General features: G+C 37.7%; 1 protein-coding gene across 1 annotated transcript in view; it reads right to left on the reverse strand.

Annotated features, from left to right (window-relative positions):
* The window catches only part of ATRNL1 (attractin like 1), a gene marked incomplete at both ends in the record, with an annotated part of 528973 nt that overhangs the window by 55058 nt on the left and 447002 nt on the right, over window positions 1–26913 (reverse strand). Inside the window, one exon of the mRNA XM_080620626.1 lies at window positions 667–781. Coding sequence (XP_080476752.1) covers window positions 667–781 — 115 coding nt within the window. The remainder of the gene's footprint in view (window positions 1–666; window positions 782–26913) is intronic.

The following is a 26913-nucleotide window of genomic DNA, read 5'->3' on the forward strand; positions in this document are numbered from 1 at the left end:
TTTAAAGGATTTAAAAAGTATATTTAGGTACCTCCTCTTTAGGAAGTATTTTATAAGAATGGCTGCAATGGTTTTGTACAATGATCTAGCTTAGATCAGATAAGGTAGATAATGGAAATGCTCCTTTAAGACGAGCTGGGATCATTTTCAAAGTGAACACCTTCTTAGTGAAGCACTCACACAATCCCAGGTTTCATCCAACACGCATTATGGAAAATATTAATACTATAACTGAATCTTGAGCAGCACAATATTGGGATCCATGGTGCAAAGGAACTTAACTAGAAGTTAGTGCACTAAACGTCATCTTGAAATGAGAATACTCATGGGTATTCCCTATATAGCTGTATTTATAGCAACTTGAACTGAAACCATAGGAGTAGCCAGCATATGATTTTTTTTTGCCCTGAAAGACAATGTTGAAGCATATTGGTATGCACACATGTCCTAATGAGATAAACTATTGTACACCAGCCTAGTTTGATCACTGGCCTTTTTATTTGGGTTACCATACCAAATTTCAAACAAAAATTCCTCATTAAACATCAGTCCTAAACTCGTCCATTTGTACTTGTATTCATCTGCTGTGCCAGTATTTTGGACCTGTGTGGGTGCAGTTGTGTGTTGAACGAGGACAGACATGATGCTCACCAACACGAGCCTTACCTGACTGACCAGGGGGTGGGACTCCTGATGATCCTCTGGGCAGACATAAGAATACCGTGAGGACAGCAGCTCTGTTTCCTGAACATGGCTCAATGGCAATTGGTTTGGGAGCACCCTGAAAAATGAAAATACCAATGTAACATTAAGATTTCCATCACACTTTTACTTGTTTATCTTTAATTTATTTTAAGGTTCACTGCAACAGTAGGGAAGATATTTTCCCCAGTTATTTCTTTGCATTTAAACAGATTGTTCTACCTGTGTTAATTGACTTAAAAATGGGCTTTAACAGCCCACATTGCAAATCTAACCAAACAGAAAAAAATTAAATGAACTTAAAGACAATAAAATTATACTTTATTTTATAGCTCACTAAACGTAGTGATATCAACTTCTCAAAGCTTAGAAGATAGCAAAACCTTTTGGTAAACGCACCGGTATCTGTGAGTATCAGAATTTCCTCTGTTCTACTAAGTACCCATGTGAAATAATCTTACTCCAACAGCATCCATTACCTAGGCCTCCTAATATCAAAGCCATAAAATGAGAGAAAATCTATATTACATACAAATATATAAAGATAACAAATCCTTCTTGAGTTTCCCAGACCAGTAAGTCTGCCTTCTCTGTATCTCTCCTAGGAAATAAGTGATTTCTTTGAGGCAGGACCTTCCTGATTTTAATTTTGCATGCACAGAAAATAGGTCCACTGTTTATATTTAAATAAATCTAGAAACTCTCTGAAAATGTTGACAATGCAATTATCGTCTTTTTTTGTCTTATATAAAACTATGATAACTGCTTTGCTGATGGAAGGTACATGCTGTTATCAAGCATCTCTCTTACTAGCTATACAGATCTTTTAATTTGCAGTTAGCTTTTGACTAAATGGTTGCTGCCATATTGTTCTGAAGTTACCAAGACTGAGGATACTAGAAGCTGTAAGAAATCACAGCAGTCTAAAGATCCATAGAATAGTAAGTTCTAATATAACAATTTAAAATATTTCCATATGTACACATTTCCATGATTTGTGCTCACTAAGAGATAGGCATTTCACTTTTGATAGCTCAAACATTTAGTCAAGAGCTAAAGATACTTCTAAAATAGCAGGTCAAACTCAGCAGAAGCATTTGTTCCTTTTTTGGTTTTGTTAATTTTTAGAATATCTGTCATGTTCCAAGGCAAAATATGAGTCTAATGTTTTGATTCAAAATTCAAAGCCATAAAAGTTTCCATTTACAGGCAAAATTCAATGTATATATAAATGTCAACTGATTCAAGTGTCCTAAGAAAAATGATATTTTAGCCAAGTGTATTAAATAAACTGCAAAGTACTAGATATAAAGAAAACAAAGGCACTTCCATCATGGAAACCAATTATCATTTTCTATTTTTCTACCTCCAAGTAACCAACATTTATTACTGCTCAGTGAAGATAAGGAAACACAGAATAGAGCAATAAATTGAGCAATAGATAAATACACTTTTTCTTTCTTTTTTTTTTACTTCATGGTCATATTTGAAAGGCATTTCTGTCAATTCATTTGAGGTGATAGCATTAAAATAACTTGGGAGAGGAACGCCATCTAATTTAAATTTAAATTTGAAATAATCAGTGACAACTGTTCACTAAAATCTTCCCCCAAAAATGAAACAGAAGAGCAAAACCTTAGAAGCTTCAGCTAAAAACAAACCCATCCAACTTCAAAAAAACCCCAACATAAGATATATTTTGTAAGCAGAGTGCACTGGACTTGTAGCATTTAATAATAATATATAATTTTTTAACATATTGACTCAATGTACACCAAAGGAACAGGTGAAGAGACCAGGTTCTGAACTCGGGTAAGCTGGTGTATATCTGTTGACTTCCATGGATCTATTATCAATAAAACATTTAGACAGGCATTGGTGGAGAATATGACTCTCTATTAAAAGCAATGCAGAAAAGATGAAAAACAGAACGAAACCTTAATAACATTAACAGCATTGGCTGCACATGCAATACTACAAAAGTAGCACCAGTGGATTACTGGAAAAAAAAGTGAAAGGCATGGGAAAAAAATCTTATTAAGAATCCTTTGACTTATGCATATTGAAGGAAAATGTAAAAAACAACAAAGAAAAATAATGGTAACACTTCAGATCATAAAATTTAATATAGGAAAGGGTCTTGATGCGATCGTTCAGATTAGCAGGTAGTCTGTGCCCTGGACTGTTTAAATCCAATCAGATAAGTATAAGCATATAGTAATACAATGATAAAACAGTACTGACAGAAACCTGCTGCAGTCTTCTCTGCTTCTCCCACTATTACATGCTTTCATTCACTCATGTTGCTCTTTCAACTGTCAAAATCCAAGATTTCCTAACTGTCACACACTCATATCACACCTCTCCTTGGACCTGAATCTGTGCCCCTTCATTCCAGCACTTCTACCTATATCTCCCTCCCCAACCATCAAGGCAGGGATACAGCTGCATGCCAGCTAAATTCACTTCACTTCAATCCCGTGCTTCCCTCTTCACTGTGCACTGGCATCTTTAGTGCAAAACAGACCTTCCAGGTCTAGGGAAGTTCCTGCTGGAGGAGTTGTGTGAGCAGCTCGATGGACAACGTGCTATAAACCAGGGAGGTGGCTAGGCAGTGACCCCCGTGCACTTGCTAACATTATAAATAGATTTTACAAATGGACCATCTTCTACTACATACCAGAACAGCACCTGAATCCATGTACAACATTTACAGTTAAAATAGTTGGTAATACTAATGGAAACAATAGAGCATATAAATTATCTTTCATGATTTGTCACAACAGCAAATAAAATTACATGATTCCTTTGTATTTGAAAATGCAGACAAAAAGGAAATCTTCATTTTAAAATGTAATTCAGAATACGGTTTATGTGGACACACAACTGAAAGGAACAATTTTATCATTATGCCTTTTAATTTGGTGAATAATTACTTTATTATAAATCAAAATGATGATATCTTTATTGATGTGCAGTATAAAAACTTTCATTAACAGGCCCCATCCTTTTCTGTTTGAAGTTTATAATAATGCTTTTCAAAACACAATTGGAGGATATGATTTCTGACAAACATTTTTTCAGAGGACTTCATCCAAAACTCAAATACAGTAAGAATTTTGTGTTTGTGCCTACTTGTTCTTTATAGAACATTATGACTGATAAACCAGACGTCTTATCTTACCTCACATCATTCAGATTTACTAGCAAAACCCCACAGAAGCATAGAGCAAATGATAATAATTTAGATAACCTAAGGTTCGTCAGTTGCTTAAAGATAAATACATAACCATGAATCAAAGTTATTTCACAGTGACATAACATGTTCTCTGAAATGTGCCATTTATCATGCATTTTCCACAGGTTTCCTGGAAGAGATAAGGCACGTGTTTGTTTGCCTACAGCACTTAGCTACCATGATTTCCCTGCTAGAATCACCTTTTTTTCCCCCTGTACAGAAAGTACCATATGTTTTTGCCAAAAAGCACAAATGACAATCACAGAGTTAATAAAACTCTATCAGTGGAGGGCAGAATAAACAAATATTTATTTAACACCATTTTACTTTTATATTCCATTTCTTGCTCACAGCATGACAGAATGAGGTATGTCACTTGGGAAGGTGAAAAATAAAGGGGAAGAAAACCACAAAGGGATAAAAGGGTGAAAGAGCATACGGTATTATTGAAAGCAAGAAAAGTGGAATAAGTCAGTGGGTGTAGAAAGATATAAGTGGAGAGGGTAGGGAATAAAACAGAACGGAAGAGAGAGAGAGGGAGGGAGAGGAAGAGGGTTTTATCCACAATTTCAACGTGCAGTCATATATTTATTCACAGGAAATACATATCAGAAATCATCTTCCTGGTGTCCTAGATTTCTATCAGAGAGAAAGTTCTCCATTCTCCACTTTTTTTTCTGATAATCCCACAAAGACTCAGCCAAAGTTCAGCTGCTTGGGTGAGTTTGTGAGGAATTGCTGAGCTTTGAGAAGATTGTTTGCTCACCCTTGATCTGTTTCCATAAGGAATAAATTTTGGCTAGACTTCTTTTTCCCTTTACAAAGGACAGATGGCAATGCTGCCATTACTGACATAAAAACGAATGTCAGTTTATGCCATTATACCTGTATATTCCATTCTAAGTAACTTAGCACATCTGCTTTAAAATGACAAGAAAGTAACAAAACAGGTTTCATTTTTATTAAGTATGGAAAACCCCAGCAAATCTTGCAAAGTGTTATTTGGCTGTTTAGGAATAACACAAATGAGCAGCTTTAATAGTCCAGACCAAGAAGAAGCTGAGAAGTGTATTCCGTCACCTTTGGTGGGCAGGATGGGCAACAGCGGGCAACAGCAGGCAGCAGCTGAAGAGGTGAGAAGAGCAGGAGAGCACAACAATGACTAAGGGGATGTTCATGGATCTAAGCTGTGTGGTTCAGTTGATATGCTGGAGGGAAGGGATGACATCCAGAGGGACCTTGACATGCTTGTGAAGTGGGACATTGCCAACCTCATGAAGTTCAACACAGCCAAATGCAAAGTCCTGCATCTAGGCTGGGGCAATACCAAGCACAGCTACAGGTTGGGCAAAGAAGTGATTCAGAGCAGTCCTGAGGAGAAGGGCTGCTGGTTGATGAGAAGCTCAACATGACCCAGCCTAGAAAGCAACCGTATCCTGGGCTGCATCAAAAGGAGCGTGACCAGCAGGTCAAAGGAGGTGATTCTGCCCCTCTAACTCTTCTCTTGTGAGACCTCACTTGGAGTATTGTGTGCAGTTCTGGTGTCCTCAACATAAAAAGGACATGGAACTGTTGGAACAAGTCCAGAGGAGGCCACGAGGATGATCAGGGGACTGGAGCACCTCCTGTATGAAGATAGGCTCAGAAAGTTGGGGCTTTCCAGCTTCAAGAAGATAAGGCTGCATGGAGACCTCATAGCAGCCTTCAGTATCTGAAGAGGGCCTACAAGGATGCTGGAGAGGGACCCTTCATTAAGCACTAATGAAAAGTCATTAGGGGCAGCAGGTTCAAACTTAAACAGGGAAGTTCAGGTTAGATATAGGGAAAAAGTTCTTCACTGTGAGGGTGATGAGGCACTGGCACAGGTTGCCCAAAGAAGCGGTAGATGTTCCATCCCTGGCAGCGTTCAAGGCCAGGTTGGGCAGAGCCTTGGGCAACATGGTCTAGTGTGAGGCACCTCTGCCCATGGCAACAGATTGGAACTGGATGATCTTAAGGTCCTTTCCAACTCAAACCATTCTATGATTCTGCCCTACAGGTTCACAATCTCCTTGGGCAAAACACACAGACTAGCATCAGTTCTTATCTATCAATGAAAACATTTAATACTATGAAATGGGAAGATGGAAAGCATAAAGTGTTTGGCTCTATCTTCTATTCTGTGAGACACCACACTTCTAAGAAGTGGTGTCTCACTGAAGTGCTATAAAACTTAGTATTTTCTGTACTAAGTAATATCTCCATATATTTTTTTGTTCAGTGTTCTGAGTTAGGTGCATCCAATTTTTAAAAGTGCATTATTGTATCATAAGACAAATACATCACGGAAGACTAAATGGCTCCAAACTCATGCCAAAAAAGCAATTAGAAAATTGAATCAAGGAATTAAGGATTAATGTGAGCATGTTACACCTGTCAGCAGTAATAAGTATTTTGACAAGAACAGAATGAAGTTTGACAGTGTGCACAAATACAGATCTGATATATAAATCAAGTATTAAAATGCAAACAACTATGCATTAATCACTGTAATGTTTCCTAACTTAAATGGTTTTAGTACTACTTATAAGTAATCATTATAAATAAAACTTCCTTTCTTCTTCTTAAAAAAATAGCTTGACTTATACTTTTTGTTTTAGTAATAAATGATGTGACTTTAAGGTTAGTTTTTAATCATATTATTAAAACAGAGTTAATCTGGTGAATTCTACATAAACTAAGCTTGACAGCTTGACAAATAAACAATCAAGTCTGTTGTTGTGGCAGGATTAGTGCCAGATTCAAAATGTAAATAGCCACTTTTCTGGAGATCAATGTTCTAGACTTCAGAAGGGGAAAAAAAAAAACCAAGACTGCGTCCTCTAAAAAGGCAAGGAATGTAGCAAAGGAACAAACAAAATTTAGACTATTACATTAGAAGTACTCCCATCTACCATTTTATCTCAGCTTCAGGTTCTGCTCCTGAATCATTTGGTTATTTTCTGAGTTTCTTGATTTACTTGCAACAAACAGACTTGGAAAAGCACTTGAGTACCTAAGTTGGATTTTGGTCAAATTTAGATACCTACATGCAAACTCAAGAGCCTCAAAACCCCTGCTAATCTTAGCTTCAGTATTAAAAATTTCCCAATAGCTGAAGCTCTCCTCTATCTTCCCAAGCACATCCTGGTCTCTCTTACACCCACTCAGCATTCATTTCCATTCCTGCATCTCCCCTGGATGCAGAGCTCAATCTAAGTGGCTGTTTCCAAAAACAGCTTACAAAATTAGATTTTTATGATACAATTGTGGCCACCTTCTTTTAAAACACAGGTGAAAGAAGAAGTAGCTCTGTTCTTCATGGAAAGAGGATTAATCCTGGCTTTTCGATTTCTGCTTTTACTAAATGCTTCTTGGAAATGAAACACTTAGATGCAGAGGAAAATTCTGTGATTGCTCTGACCATTTTCAGCACAGTAAAGACAGACTTCTGAGCAGTGCAAAGGAGCAAAAGAAAATTCACCCTCTCAAATTCACAGAATCCACTGATGTCATTTGGTGGGGACTTCTTTTAGCCACTTTGATGGAGAAACTTCAAACACCCCAATGGCAGCTATCCTTCCATGGAGATGGGAGATTCCCACCTGTAGCCAATCTCCATCCTATACCCATCCTACTTTTTTTATGTCCATTTGCCAAGAGAATCAATACCACCAGTACCATCAGAGGAATGAAGAAATGCTGTTTGCTCCTCCCAGCAGAAACCCACCGCTTTCACAGCACTTCCTGCTGCCCTAAGGAGAACCTGGCACTTCTTCCAGAGCATTGAAAATAAGGCAATGCCTCAGACAGAAATAAAGACTAATTAGTACTGCCATTTTCTTAGGGTATCAGTACTACACTGCATTACTATTCTAAATGTGAGTACTTATTAACTAACACTTTAACATACTTTTGAGTATGAGCTTCCCACCCATCGAAAAGTTTTGATCATTTTCCACAGATTTATTCAGTGAGTAACAAGCCTTAACGACAGTGCAAGAGACAAAAAAGCTTTCACCAAACATCATTTGTGTGCCAGGAGAAATATCCTTTAGGAAATACCACAACAGAATAAATCAGGAAGGCTGGAGTTCTGAACATTGCTTTGTGGCTGGCATAGGAAACAGCAGTTCCTCATACAACCCTAGGGTTTAAGTGAAATTATAAGCATCCACTAAAGATTCTCATTTAATCCATCCTGTAAACTTCCTCTCCTGCAGTTAGTGAGTGGAAAGCTTTACCTCATTTAAACCTACAAGAATAGCCCAGAGCCTGAGTGTCCTCAACACTTTGGACTTCTACACTGCTCCTTCTTTTTGGTTTCTCAGGCAAAGACTTCTAACTTTGGTTAGAAAGGTCCCACTAACCCATGTGAGGAACATAACCATGTTACCTACAACAGTAAAAGCTGGAGAACACTTTGGAATACCTTACAATTCTTCCACTTACACCGAAAGAGACTTGAGGTAACTGCCTTCCTTCTGCGACTGAGTATCCAGCCAGCACTGATTTACTAGGAGGACTCTACAAATTCTACTTGACCTTTGGAACGAACCAGTTTTCCCTGAAAACTTCTGTGGTGTCTAGTGGAGCTGAGGTCAACAGATTTATTGGTAATAAAAGGAAACGTGACCAAAATTATACTAACATTCCTTATCAGACATTTTTTTAATAGAAAATTATCTTTCCAGACATATTTTGCCCCATTGCTTTTGCAGAATATAAATCTCTCTTAATTTCCTTGTTTCAAATTGGCGATGGAAATCTTAGAATATATTGATACATCATTTTCTGTAAGAAAAACAGTGGGAATTAACAATAAAAAGAACGCATTATGGTTACCAAGCTGTGATTACAGCCCCAGTGAGCAAACTGCATTGTTATTCTTCAATTTATTGTCTTATCTATCTCTACTATGTCAATATACAGTGATAGACTGTATTCCTTTTTGCAGCCTTTTCTGCGTAGAATGTGGTTGTTAGTTATCAAAGTTTTTTGCTGATGTTAAATTTATGTATGAATCTGAAAGCGTTTATGCTCAAAAGAGCCATATTTTTATTATAAGAACTATATCTGCAACAGAGTTAGTTAATCTAGTAAGAAACTTTGTTTCAAAACCTAATATTATGTCATACAGCATTTCATTAGCAAGAGAGTTATAAATTGACATCCTGATTAAGACTGATTTATTAAGACAAAGTAACAAGAAACTCCTGCAGACACACTTATTTTCAGTGGGGTTTCCAGAAAGAACTCCTAGTCAAGTTCCCTATTCAGCTTTCATCCTACTGCCTAGCGGTTGCTTTTTCTGAACTGTGACACTAGTGTGAACCATCCTGCAGTTTCCTTGACTTTCACAAGTGGCTGAACGGAACACGAGCCACTGAAGTTAAATCAAAATACCAGGTAGCTGTAAGGGCCTTTGCATTTTTTTTCCTGTATGCCTGCATACTGGTAAATAGAGTTGGTTTTACTTTACTATTACATCTTAACTGCTAATAGGAGTAATTTCAGGTTAATCTGGAAAATATAGAACACAGCTCACAACGGATGGTGTGTGTAGTAGTTGTACTGGATTACTGCCAAAGATATCCTCCAGAGCCTCCAGAACATTCCCCTATTAAGCTATATGAGTCCGATTAAAGGCTGGCAATGCTAGCATCCAGTTTGTGAAAAGAAATTTGTCTTGGCAGCAGCTAGCTAGATCCTGTTGGGAAAAGCACCTGAGACCCTCTATCTGTGGCATATACCAAGTATCACATATTCCCAGATACTTTCCTGTAAATTCTTCCTAGTGCCACTTCAAATTCTCCAAATCAAAGTGGTGGTATGCAGGGTGATGCTAATAGGTGTTTGTCTCCCAGGTGGGTATATCTGTTGGATCTTAAGGTCCTTTCCAACCCTAACTATTCTATAAATCTATAATTAGAAACAAGAAACGGAGAATTCTGTTATTCCTTCACAATTCAACCTTACAGGCTTGTCTATGAAAACTCACAGGTGACAAATTACACTGATAGTCCATCAATTTCTGAACTTATCAGAACCAGATCATCATTCCCACTGGGTTAACTCTACCCCAGACTGCCTGGCGGAAGAGGAAATGGCCCCTCCAGAGCCATGAACGACTTTTCAGAGTGGGAAAGATGAAGTAAAAGGTGCAGTTTCAATTCTGCCTAACTTGCAGGCTAGCCAGGGTGGCTGTGGTGGTAGACAGGGGGATACTGACCTAAGATGGGCACATACAGGTTACTTTCATTGGGAACAAGCAAACTGAGTCAGCTGCAGATTTCTGAAGAGTCCATGAGGTGGGTAAACCTGGACTGCCCTTTGCTAGGGGTGGATCATAAAATTTCAATCTGTCACTGTGTCAATGCATTGCAGACAGGTCGAAAGTTCTGAGCAGCAGGTGCCTTTTGTGACCAGAGTTCTCACTCCTGGAGCTCTGCAGCACTCTAGAGTCATTAATGATCAGGTTTGATTATTATATAGTAGAACTATGCCAGACTTGAGGGTTAGAAAAGGCAAGTGTCCTGAAATTATTATGCTGTATTTTGCATTTCTTGCAAAATTGGAAAGAAAATAGAGTACACCATATGTCATCCAAAATACACTTTTAGTGAACTTTTCTTCAGCAATACCTTTTAAAGTTCTTTTGTAACCTCCTGGACACATGCAAGATGCCTAGCGAATGATAAATTAAATCATTTATACCTGGAATCATAATAATAAAAAAAAGAGAACTAAATCAAGACACACATTGTGAAAACTAGCTGTCAGCAGAAGGGATTAAAGTGCAAACTTGGCAATATTCTTAATGCGGGGAAAAAATGCTAATGGCACCCGAATAACAAATTACTTTCTATCATGACAACTTACACAGATCACAGCCTACTGAATGTAGGGAGGACACGAACCAAATGTCTGAAAGCATGACATAGCTTTTATTTTTATTTCCTTGCCAAGGACAAGATTTGTCCTTGGACAGCTGTAAAACGTGTACACCATAGCCAAAAACATTCTGAAACAAATTATCCCTGTTTAAGATTTGTAAGTCTATAAAGTTTTCATCCTAGTGACTGTGTGTGGATATTGCGGATCAGATCGTAGCAGCTCCAGCAGCAGGAAGAAACAATAAAAGACTTCTCTATCCCAAGGAAAAAGTGGCAGCAAAAGGGAACCCAGCTTTGCTGTATGACATAGTAGTAGCAGCAGCATGTTAAACTGACTAGCAGTTTTGGCAGTAGTTGCTGCCAGCAAGGTGGAAAAGGAGAGGGCAAGCTGGCAGGCTTGTGAAAGCACAAACCAGATCCTTTTAAAGGTGTCTCAAGATACGCCTCTCACTTTCCTCTCGAGGACATCCATCACCTACTCTGCCCATTCACCAATTTGAAAGCACAATCAGTGACAGTTTTTCACTAGAGTCTGATGAATTAATTGAAATCTCACATATCTGAGATAATCCTCAGCTGCCTAAATCAGCACAACACTCAAGTAACAGCAGAACATGCTGATTTATACCAGCTGTAGATCTGACACTGTATTAATAATTTCTTAATGGTGTCCTTGAAAAATCCTGCAAATAAACTCTGAGTATAATCACTTGATGTTGCTTTCCAAGATGCTCCCCATCAAGACTTAGTACTTACAGTGACCATAAACATATTAAGAACTTCACTGAAAATGCACAAAATATAAAGCTTACACAGGATCTAATCTGACAAATAATTAGACATGTGAGAATTAGTGCTTGGAGAAACTGTTGCATTAAAGCAAACAGGATTACTCGCATGAATGAAATTACTTCTGCATGTTACTCATGTTAGCTTAATATAACTGATGGATTATTTTCTGAGGCACTTTTTAAATATAAAAAAAAGGAAAAAGACTGCTCCTTCAAAATATTAAAAAATCTGCATCATTTTTACTAAACCAGCAAAGATCTACTGTATAAAGTTTTTGCTTAACTTGCAATTCCTGAGTCCCACTTACATGGAAAGTAAGTGTTACTTATTTAGGAAGTACCATATTCCAAGCCTACTTAGCCCCTTGAGCACTGCTAACTGAAAAAGAGTAGTATGGAAACATAGTCCAGCTCAGCTTACACTTCTGTTCCACATGTGTTTCCTAGGGCACAGCAGGAGCTTCTCGTTATTTTATAGCTTTATTATTTTCTTCAGCAAGGTGGTATGCAGTCAGCAACAACTAAATTCATTATTCACATGGAATTCTGTAGTCCCCATCATTACTGCACGAAAAGCTTGTTATTTTGTTTCAGGAAATGTTCTCATTTGAAATTTTCGGTGAAATATTGAAATATTTGAAATATTAATTCATAAATAAAATTAAGCAGCAGTGATGATGCTTGAAACATCTTTTCTCAAAAAACATACCATTTTCACAGCAGACTGACCATATTTTTAAGAGTTTCCTTGAAAATTCAGTTGTGAACTTTTCACTGGAGTCTGCTTCAAATCCTTGCATTCCACAAAGCTTTGCACTCCATCTCACATATTTTTCATATCTAACCAAATGATTTCTCTTCCCCTAATTTTATGCATAGCTTAAGCCACTGCCAAGACTAAAACACAGTAATGTTTGTCCTGACCTTCAGTCAACAGAACAGTGTAACACATTTACTTCTATACTGTATGTAAACTTTAATGTATTTTAGCAGTGGCTACTATTACACTAATGAGGCAAATCTTGTATTTTACCATTATTTTCTGATTCCTCTTCCCTTTTTCCACCCCTTCCCAGTCTTAGGATGCTCTTTCCATGTGAATAAATGCCCGCTATCAAATGTCACTGACTGATACAAAAAGCAGAAGAAGCAGGACCTTATTTACTTAAACAAGGGTTGAGATTTGAGATCACTCATCAAGCAGATGTTATTTCTGAAGCTGAAAGTATTCATGATGATTGTTACTATAGAGACCAAGCTTTGTAAAATATTCCAAACAAACACTTCTTTATTAGCCAGCACTGCAACTACAGCGCCCTGCATTACGCTGCACCCCATGGTAAGTTATCAACCTCGCATATTTTCTTTCTGGTTATTTGCTCTCAATAGTAACTACAAGACAGGACTTCTATAGGTCTGAAAAGATAATGTATCACAATACCAGCCATCCATAAAATGACACACACTGTACTCATTCAGCACTAAACTCCCGTCTGTTTCATTTCCCCCCCCCCTGTGGGCAGCCACTCAAATCAGTGTTTCCCTATTCAGCAACAGTGGAAAACAGGAACCCACTGCTAATTCCTGTGGTTAGATCAGCAGCACAAAACCAGCAGTGGTTACTAAATGCCAGCCCCAGCCTCTTTAGCAATTAAACCATTCTTCATTCTTAGTAGACTTTGTGAAGCCTGTGCGTCACTCAGAAAGCATCTTTCAATGGCCTGTCATATCATAACCATGTTTCAGACTTGCTGCTTGTTAATCATACTAGAAGAACAGTAAAAATTCAAAGCCCAGTTCCAGTGAAGTCAGTGGGACTTCATCAGTGCAGGATCCCTGACCCTGAGTGCATCCACAGGAAAGAAGGCTGGAGCAAGCCACAGCCGTCCCTGCCAGGTGACTTGGAAACACCACAACCAGTATCAGTGGGAAGGGGCAGGTAAAGTCCCACTAGCTCAACTCGTGCCTGGTATTTCAACCACTTCTCTCTTGCTGCAATCAAACTACCCATAGATGGATAACAGGGCAGACTTCTATTTGAAGTTGAGCAGGTGGGTGGAAGCTGTCTGGTTATTATAACGCATAGAAAGGAAAACTGTATTTAAGGCTATGCAAGGAAATTAGCAGGAATTTTATTACAGAATGAATGTGTCATATGGATATCAGAAATATTCCTTTCTGAGGCCTTTCTATCTCCTTTCACAGAGAAACCCTAGGAAAGGATAAAATGATAAATTTCAAAATATGGAAAAATTAAAGAAAGGTATGGCAGCAACCTCTGATTATTATAATTGAAATTCCAAAGCTGTTTTCTTTCTCAACTTATTGCTATGTGTTCCTAATATCTTTTAACTTTCTGTACTGTGTTTCAGTTCAATTTTTTCCCAGTCTGTTAGAAACAAATCTGTTTTAAAATACAGCAATACAATCAGAGCACGATTAGATTTCCGTAAGAATATACACAAGTATGGAACTATGTGTGCCACTGGTATCTTATTTTAACATGCAGTACCACCGCAGTGAGGAAAATATTAAGCAAAAGAGCACAACTAAAGAGCCAGTTAAAAAGTTTTAACTGTGGTGATTTGTGCTGTATGCAACAGCATACAGTACATAATAAAATAATAAATTATAATTAAATAATAAACAATAATAAAATGAATAGATAATGACATAAACCTAAAATCTATAAAACATCTCAAGAGTGAGAAATGTGTGGCAAAGGATATTCTGGAAACAGGTCACAGACAAATCAAGAGATAATAGAAAAAGCAGGCATGTTTAATAAGACAGTTACAATTTACAAGTGATTGTGTGGGACTGAATGCAAAGAATGAATTAAGACACATGTCAACATCCAGAGAGGAAAGTGCTGTAGTTAAATGCTACAGCTACAGGAAGGTTAAGGATGCAGAGAACACACAATGTGCCTTTTAAGTAGCAGTTACCTATGCACCATACTTAGAACATCTGAATGGATTTTTTATGTTTTATATGAAAGAGAAATCCTCTTGAAAACCTTTTCCATTGCAGACAGAGCAGTTTCTCATAATTCCCCAAATGTCTATTGAAGTGAGTTGCACTAAGAGGTTCTAGTGACAGGACAAGGGGTAACGGGTTCAAACTTAAAACAGGGGAAGTTTAGATTGCATATAAGGAAGAAATTCTTTACTGAGAGGGTGGTGAGGCACTGGAATGGGTTGCCCAGGGAAGTTGTGAATGCTCCATCCTTGGCGGTGTTCAAGGTCAGGTTGGATGAGGCCTTGGGTGGCATGGTTTAGTGTGGGGTGTCCCTGCCCATGGCAGGGGGGTTGGAACTGGATGATCTCAAGGTCCTTTCCAACCCTAACTATTCTATGATTCTATATTTAAGAATTTCATAGATGTCTGTTAGTTTTCTTTGATCATGAGTTGCCAGAATGGTTTCTACTCTCTCCAGTTCCCTTGTCCCCAATTCTTCTGCTGTGACATTTCTGGATGACTTCCAGTTCTGATTGTTGTAAAGTCCTTGTTTTTGCAGAATCACCTAGTGCTGAAATTTGCAATTCCAAACACTGTCTTTTTCGGTCTTTTTATCAGCTAACACTCTTTGCTAAAGCAATCTTTGCCCTTCACATTCCAATTGGTTTTGTCCTTATTCAAGCTGCTATGAATTTACCATAAGAAATACAACATAAAAAATAGATGAATATTTTGAAGAAAAAAATTATCTTTTGTAACCCTCAGTTATGGGAAGTATCCAAACACACAATGATGAAGTTAATTTGAGGAATTAACATTTCAACCACTGGGTCTTTATATTACTGAGTTTTATTTTACATTTTCTTTATATATTTAGAACAATTTTTCATGTCCACATTAAAGGCCTCTTTGTATAGTTGCAATTTTCTCCAGTTTGCCTGGTTTTGGTCATTAGAGCTTCCTCATTTTCAGTGATCTGCTGAGCAAGCCGAAGATTTTAATTGGATATATCACTATTTTTTCTTGTGAGAACTACTTATTAATGGCTGCTCATGTAGATGATGTAGATTTTAATCAATTTTCATCTGTCCTTCTAAAGATTCAGTTAGGACCCTAATCAACCATCTGTAAACAAACCCTTCTGCAGTAACAAGGTTCAGACATCTATTGGGAGGTAGCAAAGACTAGTGAGGGCCTTATGCTACCTCTCTGCCCTGCTGTAAACATTTTAGTTCTCTCAATTTAAAGTCATTAGAAAAAGAAAAGTGACAATCTAGATTGTGGATCACTGGATCCCTCTAATTGAGTCACTGTTATTATGAGAAAGCATCAAAAATCTGTTGCTTTCATAAAGTGTCTGGTGTTTTAGCAATATTGAGAGTTGTGTATTCCAGCTATAAAAAGTGATGGTAATGAACGTCATACTTTCCTAATGATGAAAACAAGAGAGACATTCTTTAAATATAAAATTACTTCCTTGGATAAGAGTGATATTTTTTCAATCAAAAGAAAAGCACATTATTCTGAGCATTTGCAAAGATCCTAGTCTTTCAGAACATCAATGGCCACCCGCTAGGGATTTCTTTCACATTTTCATGTTTTTAATCAATAAGTTTATCAGTTATTTCCCTTTAATATTGTTTTCAAAGCTGCTGTCTACCTAAATCCATATTACAGCACTTTCTACACCCTGCAGTGACCACATGAATTTCTGAACAGCTTCAAGCCTAATAAATCTTCTCTCTTGCCACCTCCTGTGGAACATGCTCATTTGAACATGCCAATGCAATGGGGATATATTTTTTATTATAGCATGCACGGCATTATGTACTTACAGCACTTATATATATATATTCCATTCCCAGTATGCTGTTATGGACTGCAGATGGGCGCAAAGGCTTGATGCACAGCCTCTAGCTCTTTTCTTATGGGTTGCTCACAGCCATGACAAAGAGACAGAAACTAAGCTATCGTCCATACTTAAGAGCAATTTCTAGCACAAAGGGAAACCTTCTGTAATCTTACAAGCAGGTAACTTACTGATGTGTGTCAGCAGGCATTATTCATTTTTACCACAGAGAAACAGACCAAGGGTGCCACTCAATCATATAGAAGGGATTACAGCTACTGTGGGGCATTTCTAGTTCTACCATCATATCTATTTCTTATCCTTCCTTATTCTGTTTAATACCTTACTATAACTACTTAAAATTACAGATATTACTTACATTCATGTTAATCCATACTGAAAAAGATTTTGTGTGATGATCACAAATACTGGACCATGTACGTGGAAATGAGTGCCTTTTACATAGCATGTCGTGAACAGAAAACAACAGAATCCAGAACACTTGGTACATATGATACTCACGTTTTGATTTAGAGCTAATATCTCAGTGATATTTTATACTTCCAACCAATACTTCAGCAAGGGATCTTTGTGATCCATGTTTGAAGCACTTAATTGGAGAACTAAAGACAAAATAGAACTGTTTTCTGGACAGCACTTGTATGCAATTAGATGGCTGCAATAAAATCTTTAGGAGCTGAGCAAGATCATTAGGAGTTGAAAAGAAAATAAAGAAATAAAATGAACTTGTTAATCACCAAAGGTTTAAAAGACAAAAAATCTATGAAGGAGGAAAGCAGAGCCACAAATCAGAGATCTAACTCAAGGACTTATCATATTCTTTTTTCTGCACTTCTACTTTTCTCTGACTCAGTGATATCCCTCAAAATCCAGTTTTGTTATAGCACATCTATTTTATATTGATAGCAACAGATTGTATAACATGAGACATTTTCTCTGCAATTTTCCACATTCTTCTGAAAGTAAACTCATCGAATCATCTAAAAACTTGTTTCCAGGGTTCTTAAATATAGCACCTACCGCTGTCTTGCCTTTCCATTAGCATGTACATTAGCAAATGATTAAATTACATTCTACTATATCCCACACAGGCCACTCCCATACCTGTCATATCAGGTATAAACCACAGCACACCTCTGTTCACCTCATCCATAGTTTAAAAAACCGCACTCTTTGGGAGACATAGTTGGACCTAAAAAATATCGAAGTACATTTGTAAACCTGTTCCTAACTCAAAATGCTAAGGCACTTCTCTGTTCTTAAGATCTGGAATTCTCATGATATATATGCTTGATATTTCATTTAACACCACTGAGCACTTCCAGGCTTGCTATCTCTTGATTCTTGGAGCTGGAAATTAAAGGGCTGTATAACCTGACCTGGGAGATTCATAGCTTTCCACCGAGATACACAGCACCTGCTTCAGGATTTCAAATTTAGACTGATACAAATTAAGAAATTAGTTTTATAATCTAAGAATACAAGAACCACAGTTTTTTATTTCTATCTTCTTCTACTGTGAAACATGTGGCATATGCATAATGCATGGCAAAGCAATCTACAGAGCTTTTATTGATGGTTGTTTGGTGTGATCTATATAACTCATATATAGCTCATTTATGAGTAATGCAGTCCTCCCAAACTCTTGCTCACACACATATAAAAGATGAAAACATTCAATGAATATCACTTTAGGAAGGCCACATTATTCTTGAATGTCAGGGCTTATGTAAGTCATGCTGAAGAAGGCATAACACTAACAGACACCACACAATTACACACTCTAAATACATTATACATTTTAGAGAAAGAAGTCATTTAGAGAAGAAATGTGAAGTTTTTCCTCTCATACCAGCTTTTGTATACTTCAGATCTAAAACCAGCACCTTAGCTTCCATCAATTCAATTGCATAAATAGAAGACCGAAAACTGGACTGTACCTTTTCTGATTTTATAATTTCATCATGCAGGGACCATTTTTACTGTCTGGTTTGCATTTGATAAATAAGGGGGGGTGGGGGGGAGCTATACTATATATTTATAGCTTTGATGGTACCAAGGTTCTACAAATTCCAGTATGCACAGATGCCTTCACCATCAACATCTCCTCTGTAAGATGTAGTGATTAAGGATAGATTTTTACATGCTCAGTTTTTTGAATTTTGAAGAACTAAGGCTAAAACATTATATGATTTTTTTTCCTAAATTCATAATTTCCCTAAAACCTCAAAATATCCCAAATTTTAAAAAGCTGTATGAAACTACCTCCAAAGTTCTTAAATGCTCTTATTTTAATGGAATTTATTTGATATATAGAATTATAGCCATATATTCAATAGTTATATATCTGCTGTGAAGCATTCAGCAACAGAACAACGTTTATTATTTCATTAAAGTGCTTTTCAGTATATTGAACAGAAAATACAGAATCTTAAATGTTGATTCATAAAGCCCCTAAACTATCTATAGACCTTTCAGTGTCTTCATAAGATATGGTTTGTGGTCTTTAAGACATATATTTTAAATTATTCATAATCAATACTAAAAATCAAAGAGTTGGCAGATAGCTCATTCTGAAAACTGCAGTCATGCAATTCATATTCTGCCGTAGTGGTCAGGTCAGAGTAAGAAAACAGAATGAACTGATGCAGCTAATTACAATCTAATTCCAGCTTCCCAAATTGAAACAAATGATTGAACTGTATCTGCCACATTGAACTTAACATCACTCAACCACTTGATGTTGTACCAGTGTGATAACCTGTAAGAAAATGAACACTGGTTATGAATAATGGTGAAGTGCTTTACAGGTTTTAGACCTGCCTATGACATTGTTTTGGGCAGCTTTTAAGAAAGTTTTGCAGGTATGAAAGCACAGGATGGCATGCTTTTAGGTATGTTTGGTTTAGTATTTCTGAATGGTGAAAGTCCTTTCTGTCACTGCATGTAGATTTCCTGTCTCTGCATTCAATCTCATGACAATGCCTACTGCAGTATAAATCAGACAGGTTTTCTTCCAATCATTTAATTTACATGTGCAAGCAGATAATCACAAGTATGTAGTGCAGGTAGCAAAATAAAAATTGTGAATTTTTTTCCTAATAAAAAATTTAGTTTTTCTTGGTTGACATCAATCATAGAATGGTTTGGGTTAGAAAGAACCTTAAGGTCATCCAGTTCCAGCCCCCTGCCATAGGCAGGGTCACCTTCCACTAGAGCAGGTTGCTCCAAACCCCACCCAACCTAACCTTGAACACTGCCAGGGATGAGGCAGCCACAGCTTCTCTGGGCACCCTGTGCCAGAGCCTCAGCACCCTCATAATGAAGAACTTCTTCCTTATATCCAACCTAAACCTCCCCTGTTTAAGTTTGAATCCATTATCCCTTGTCCTATCACTACAGCTGCAGATGGAAGTTCAACATGATCTGGCAGCATACACTTGCAGCCCAGAAATCCAACCACATGCTGGGCTGCATCAAAAAGAGCATGACCAGAAGGTCAAGGGATACAATTCTCCACCTCTACTCCACTGACACCTTCATTATACTGCATCCATGACAAAAACCAAAATGACGAAATACTGCTTTTCATCCAATTGCTATGTTCTGCACAAATTAAAGATAGCACTTTAATATCATTTACAAATATATGTTAGCTATTAAAAAATCATTTGTTTCAGTCACTCATTGCTAATACTTAAATACGAAGTAAAAGCTCAACAGCTTCGTTGACAGTGTGATAAATTACAAGAAACCAAGAGACTAAAAGGTACTATACTTGCCATCACACAACTATGGAGACTGCAAAAGTAACACAAATCTTTAATTAACTCAGGAAATTAAAAGGTGACTTTAATAAAGAAGCTTAATAACAAGACATGGTCAGATGAGCTCACTAGCACATGTTAATCAAGAACAAGAAATAATTTCAGGTACACAAATGAATAGATGCTTATACACAGCCAAAATTAAACGACAAATGTTTTAAACTGGTATCCACATAAATGATGAACCTATGATACTACAGACTCTGAACACGGACACTGACCATGTCTAATAAATAATAACCTGAAGTGGGGCTAATTCTTTAATAAGCACATGTTAAACGACAGTGAGACTACAGTGAAACTCATTCTGCAGTTTAAGCCACATACACGATACTATAGGTGGGGAGCTAACAGCCCTATGTTACCATGCAGGTAACTTATGTATGTGGTGTTTTTTCAGATGAAAAATGCACTACCATTCAATTAATTATTGCAGCAAATGTGAGATTGTTATGTTGTTAAGTTTTAACTCTGACAGCTGCCTAATCGTAGCTCCTCTGGTTTCAGGAATCATTTACCAAATGTGCAAACAACACAGGAAATACGCAGTATCTGTGGAAAACTCACCGTACACATTCAATAGTGTTTTTGTAGGAACGGAATTATGGTTGTTTCCCAGCCAAATATACGTACACATTAGCTATAGGAATAAAGGTAGGCTCTATAATATTTGAGAAAAAAGAATATTTTAGTGTCTCAGGTGTTCTAACATGAAACACTGCTACTTCAGCAGTAATCTAAACAGATAGCAACTGAAAAGAAATTTCAATTAAGAGGCCCTACAATTAATTGAATTACTTTACTACAAAACCTCCCTATAAATAAGTGATAACCTCCTGAAATTAGAGCATTTAAAACACAGATTCTAATTATTAGTATACTGAATTTAATGGGGAAAACTATGACTTAAGTATTTATAGCATCAAATATTAGTATTGTTCTTCATCCATGTGGAAAATATTTGGAAAGATTCAGCCCCTGGTTTTAATGCAACTTTCAGGCAACAGCCACAGACTTCCATGGTAATTTTCAGTTCCAAACAAAAGTAACTTTTTCATGTCTAGCCCAAACCTTAGGAAACTGTTAACAGTCAGAGCATTTCAGATGCTACTTTCAATGACAAAACAAATTAAATGGAAGCAATAGAGATTACATTGACAAAAGTGAAGTTGAAATATGTCTCTATCTTATGTAAATATGGCCTTGATAGCGATAAACTACCACGTGGATTTTCATATTAGAACACTATTTTAATGAACATTTAGAAATGATCTCTTGGCTTTCCTAATCTTAGTCCATATTCAGTTTAAGTAGTCTTCTGCTTTTGTTATTCCTACATAACGTGTTGTGTGAGTTATAGAATTAAACTTACTCAATTTACAAGCCATGTTTGTTAACTCATTCAAATGAATTTGGCAATGCACAGTGGTACCACATTTATTCTCAGCGGCCATGCCTCATCCCCTCCCCCTCACCCCTCAGTTTAATCATTTCCTAACGGAAATTGCATGTTAATAGAAAAAGCAGCACTGGAACTGCCTCACATCCTATAGTTATTAATTAAGTAAAGTCTGCTTCAGTAACTCTGGATACTAAAAATACAGAGTTAAACAAAGCCCAGTGCTTTTTGAAATGAAGTTTCAAGTTCGTCAGTCATTCAACAAAATTTATGCATTAAGATCTCTATCTTCCCTTTAAGGAGTTTTTCACAAGATCTCAAAGTAAAAAAAAAACCCAAACCAAACAAAACCAGATCTTGACCATTTCTTCTGAAGGATTCCTGGATGAAACAATACAGAAGCATCATGGTAAGTTATCTTACTGTCACATAGAAGCCACTAGCTATATATCTCCTTTATTCCTATATGCAGATTACTACCCTGCAATTAATAAAACACAGAGGTGCACTACCTGCTTCATTGACCATATAAAATAGTCAGTAAAGTTTAAAATGCACTAATGTAAGAAACTTTCAAATGTTCCTTGTATCTGTAGATCTTACAGGATAATTTATAGTTGCATTTGGTATTGAATGTTAAGTGAGTAGGTAACATGCTGGGAAAAATGCACAAACTCAGGTTATAGCAAGTCTATTCTTTACAGTAAACCTTTTCTTAGAAGTGAACAGGTTATCATTAAAGTTATTTTTCGGAACGAAGGACAATAACAGGTTCAACAACTATGTCAAATGTCTAAAATTCTGAATGGAATTAAATATATAAATCCACTTAGTACAAGTTTAAAAGTTGGAAACAACTGATGCTATAGTAGGAAATATTAATAAGCTTCACCTGTGAACATATATGTTAGAGAATACTTGTAAACAAATCAATGTGTATCCTGCAGAGGAACTGTGTCCCTTCTTCCTTCAAGCAGCTTCCTAGATGGGAGCCTTTAACTGAAATCAGTGACAAGGAAAGAGAAATGTCCCAACAGCTTGGATTTTGACAGACTAAATGAAAGTGCTTATTATAGATGGTCTGCCATTCACCTTTGGTTAAGTATTAAAGGTTATTTAGGTTTGCTTTCCTATCTGCTTTTGTACTCTAAATAAAATATTTGTGTCATGAGAGGAGTTTGCCAGTTTGCTCAAAGTTAAACAGTAAGTGATGTTTGCTATGACCTATCTTCAGAGGCTGAACTGTGCCCTTAGCATCAGAGCTTACACAATCAGAAAAGAAAAGGCGCTTATAGAGAAAAGACCACATTCCTCATGGGAACAGAGAGGAATAAAATTACTGGCAAGTGAATGCAAGGCAGATGCAAACCAAACTCCCTGCTTTTCCCTCTGAAGCCACAGAAGCTGTCTGGGAAGTGCTAGCAGTTCCGTCCAATAAGAGCTGCCAGCATATGCTCCTCACCTTCGGCTAGAGGGTTTTGGGGCTTCTTTTACAAAGTAGAACCCTGTCTCCAACCTTGTCTCTGGTATTAGCACCTCCATCTGACAATTTCTGTAATAACAAAACATCTGTGCTTTGGCAGGCTGACTCCTGCAGGAATTCAGTCCCTGCTGTGGCCAGCCCTATGTGCAGTAACACACATGGGACTGAACAAATGACACGAGGTCAGGGTTTCTAGCTAAAAGGAAAGAAAAGGGGAAAAAAGATCACTCGTAATAATAAAGCACAGAAGAGAAGTGATAGCCAGCATCGAGATTTCCTTAATTATTACCTTAAATGGAACCACAAGAAAAATTAAAGCACAACCAAAACACAACCACTAAGCCACTGAATATAAAACTGAAACAAAGTACTTTATTATTAGCAAGTTTTCTTGTAGACATTTAAAACCTACTCCATCAACTTGGCTACACCTTAGTTATGTGTGTTTATGAAAAGGGATGACTGAGGAATGACTGCTCTTCAGATTTGCTGTTGCTTTTCTTGCATTGGGAGTTTTAGCTTCCCTTTCTCCTACCTCTACAACAGATGCAAATGAAAATGTTGTGTATTAGCAAATCTTCCCTTCATTTATAAAGCCCGCTATGGTAACAGTACACAGCAATTATGAGGCCTTTTAGCTTGCTTTCCTTTATGGAAGAGCTCTTATAATGAGCAGCAGATATACTGAATATCTCAAATAGCACACAAGTAAGGCCATTAAGCCAAGTTAATTTCAATGTTTTTATTCCTTACAGAGACTTCTGGTTTACTGCACCTGAGCTCCAGCTCCTTTCTCCCCTGTCAAATTATTCAGGCCCTAGGTTCCTTAGGATACCTTTGAAAAAATCTCTTTAATGTCAGTGCTGGAATTTAGTTTGAAGGCTAAAGGATATTTCCTGCTGCAACATGTGCTGTGCCATCCCATGTGTGCTAGTGGTACTTCACTGTAAAAATTACTGCAAATTATTTCATACAAAAACCCCACAGACTTTATCTATCCATTTTAGAGCACAGTGTCTCCTTTAACATTCCATGTCAACTAACCACTCAGCTCTTGGGCTGGGAATTGGCATTACCTTCTCATCTCTGCATTGCAATACACAGATCTGCTAGGTAGTAGTCATATCCTGAGAGCCGGACTGCTGAAATTACCTACCTTAATGATAACCAAGGGAAACAAAAGCAAGTTGAGATGTTTTTGAGTTAGCTAGCTTCCTTGATTCATTTAAGAGTGGTTATTCAAGCAAATGTGGGGGGACACAAACAAAAGTGCAGAGGTAAAAGGTAGAAGTGATAGGGGCCTGAAGCAGAGGACTGAAAATATTGTAAGCCAGCACTGCCACTAACCCGCTAGGAACACCAAACTACATATTCCTTTGCTAGCATGTCTCCCTGCTCACAAGAGCCAGTTTCTCTCAAACTAACCGTTTATGTTAATTATACTACTCAAACTAAGACATATTGTTTACAACCTGTACTTAACCTGAAGACTGCCATTTCTGAATGAGAGTTCTTTGCTGAAGCTGGCCTGGTTTCTATCTTGGAAATATATTAGTTAGTTTAATAAAATGCACTGATTTTCTGCAAAATCTTTATTTTCCAACAGAGTATGTGATTACGAGGCTGGTGAGTTAATATTTATGTAAGCAGGATATATTTCTTCAACCTCTTAACTATTTTATCCAAGTTCTCTGGAAGACTAGGTGGGTTCCAGGATTTCTCTGCTAGAGAGGGTTGGTTTAGTGGGAGTTTTTTGTTGGTGGTGGTGGTTTCTGGGTGTTTCTTTTAACATCAGATCTTTATCTTCCTTGATCTAAAAAACCCTCAACTCTACCAGTGAAGAAAGCCAGAATGCAGAAGTAACTCCTTTCACTACTTGCTCATAGAAAGGTACAAAGCACTATGCTTCCAGAGCACTGTAGCATTGCCTTACTCTCCTGCAATCAGAAACAGGTTCTTAGGTACTGCTGTTTTGGCAGAGATTGCATAAGCCAGACACATTTAAGTAGGAAAATAAATTAGGCACAGCTTGCCATAATATCCTTCAGTTATGAGTGAAATAAGAACTGTAAGGCTAAGTTTTTATTGGCCTGGGACATGCTAGAACAGAAAAATGTAGAAATGGTTTCTGAAATCATAAAATCTTCCACAATGTCATCCAACTGAAGTACGGTTATTTTTCGGGACATTTTAAGAAATCAAGTTTCCCTATAAGCTAGGGAAGTATTCAGAAAACTAAAAAGTTAATTCATGTTCCTCCCCTTAATAGTTCAGGAATCTATGTGCATTACTCCAAAAAGAAGAAATGTCAAATTTTTCCTTTTTTGATGAGAAGAAATCTACAAGGATGCTGGGGATAGACTCTTCATCGGGGACTGTAGTGACAGGACAAGGAGTAAGAGGTTAAAACCAAAACAGGGGAAGTTTAGATTGGATATAAGGAAGAAATTCTTTACTGAGAGGGTGGTGAGGCACTGGAATGGGTTGCCCAGGGAGGTTGTGAATGCTCCATCCCTGGCAGTGTTCAAGGCCAGGTTGGACAGAGCCTTGAGTGACATGGTTTAGTGTGAGGTGTGTCTGCCCATGGCAAGGGGGTTGGAAACTGCATGATCTTAAGGTGCTTTCCAACCTTAACTATTCTATGATTCTATGATTTTTAGTAATTTGCTCCAAAAATCTTATTTTTCTCATTATTCTGAAAAAGGAAAAAATTAAATCAAACTGCTAGACCAGATTAATAAAACAATCACAATGATAGGAAGTTGACACTCTCAGACCTTTCTATTTATGCTATCTATATACTGCATGCATATATATATATATTGATATAAGGTATATTTCTGCCTGCACTTTCTAGATCACAAAAGAGAAATGATAAAACTGTTACCCGGCATCAGGATTTTCTGTTGGCAAAATTTTTGTGCCACAGCATTTCTCCAGTTCCCAGGGACTTTGACAACCAATATCACAGTATCACAGTATCACAGTATGTTAGAGATTGGAAGGGACCTCAAAAGATCATCTAGTCCAATCCCCCTGCCAGAGCAGGAACACCTAGATAAGGTTACACAGGAATGTGTCCAGGCGGGTTTCGAATGTCTCCAGAGAAGGAGACTCCACAACCCCCCTGGGCAGCCTGTTCCAGTGTTCTGTCACCCTCACTGAGAAGAAGTTTCTTCTCAAGTTTAAGTGGAACCTCTTGTGTTCCAGTTTGTACCCATTACCCCTTGTCTTATCATTGTTTGCCATTGAGAAGAGCCTGGCTCCATCCTCATGACACTCCCCCTTTATATATTTATATACACTAATAAGGTCCCCCCGCAGTCTCCTCTTCTCCAAACTATAGAGACCCAGCTCCCTCAGCCTTTCCTCATAAGGGAGATGCTCCACTCCCTTAATCATCTTTGTCGCCCTGCGCTGGACTCTCTCCAGCAGGTCCCTGTCCTTCTTGAACTGAGGGGCCCAGAACTGGACACAATATTCCAGATGCGGTCTCACCAGGGCAGAGTAGAGGGGAAGGAGGACCTCTCTCGACCTACTGACCACCCCCCTTCTAATACACCCCAGGATGCCATTGGCCTTCTTGGCCACAAGGGCACAGTGTTGGCTCATGGTCATCCTGCCATCCACTAGGACCCCCAGGTCCCTCTCCCCTACACTACTCTCTAACAGGTCGTTCCCCAACCTATACTGGAACCTGGGGTTGTTCCTGCCCAGATGCAGGACTC

The sequence above is a fragment of the Psittacula echo genome (assembly GCF_963264785.1).
Source record: "Psittacula echo genome assembly, chromosome: 6".
NCBI lineage: Eukaryota > Metazoa > Chordata > Aves > Psittaciformes > Psittacidae > Psittacula > Psittacula echo.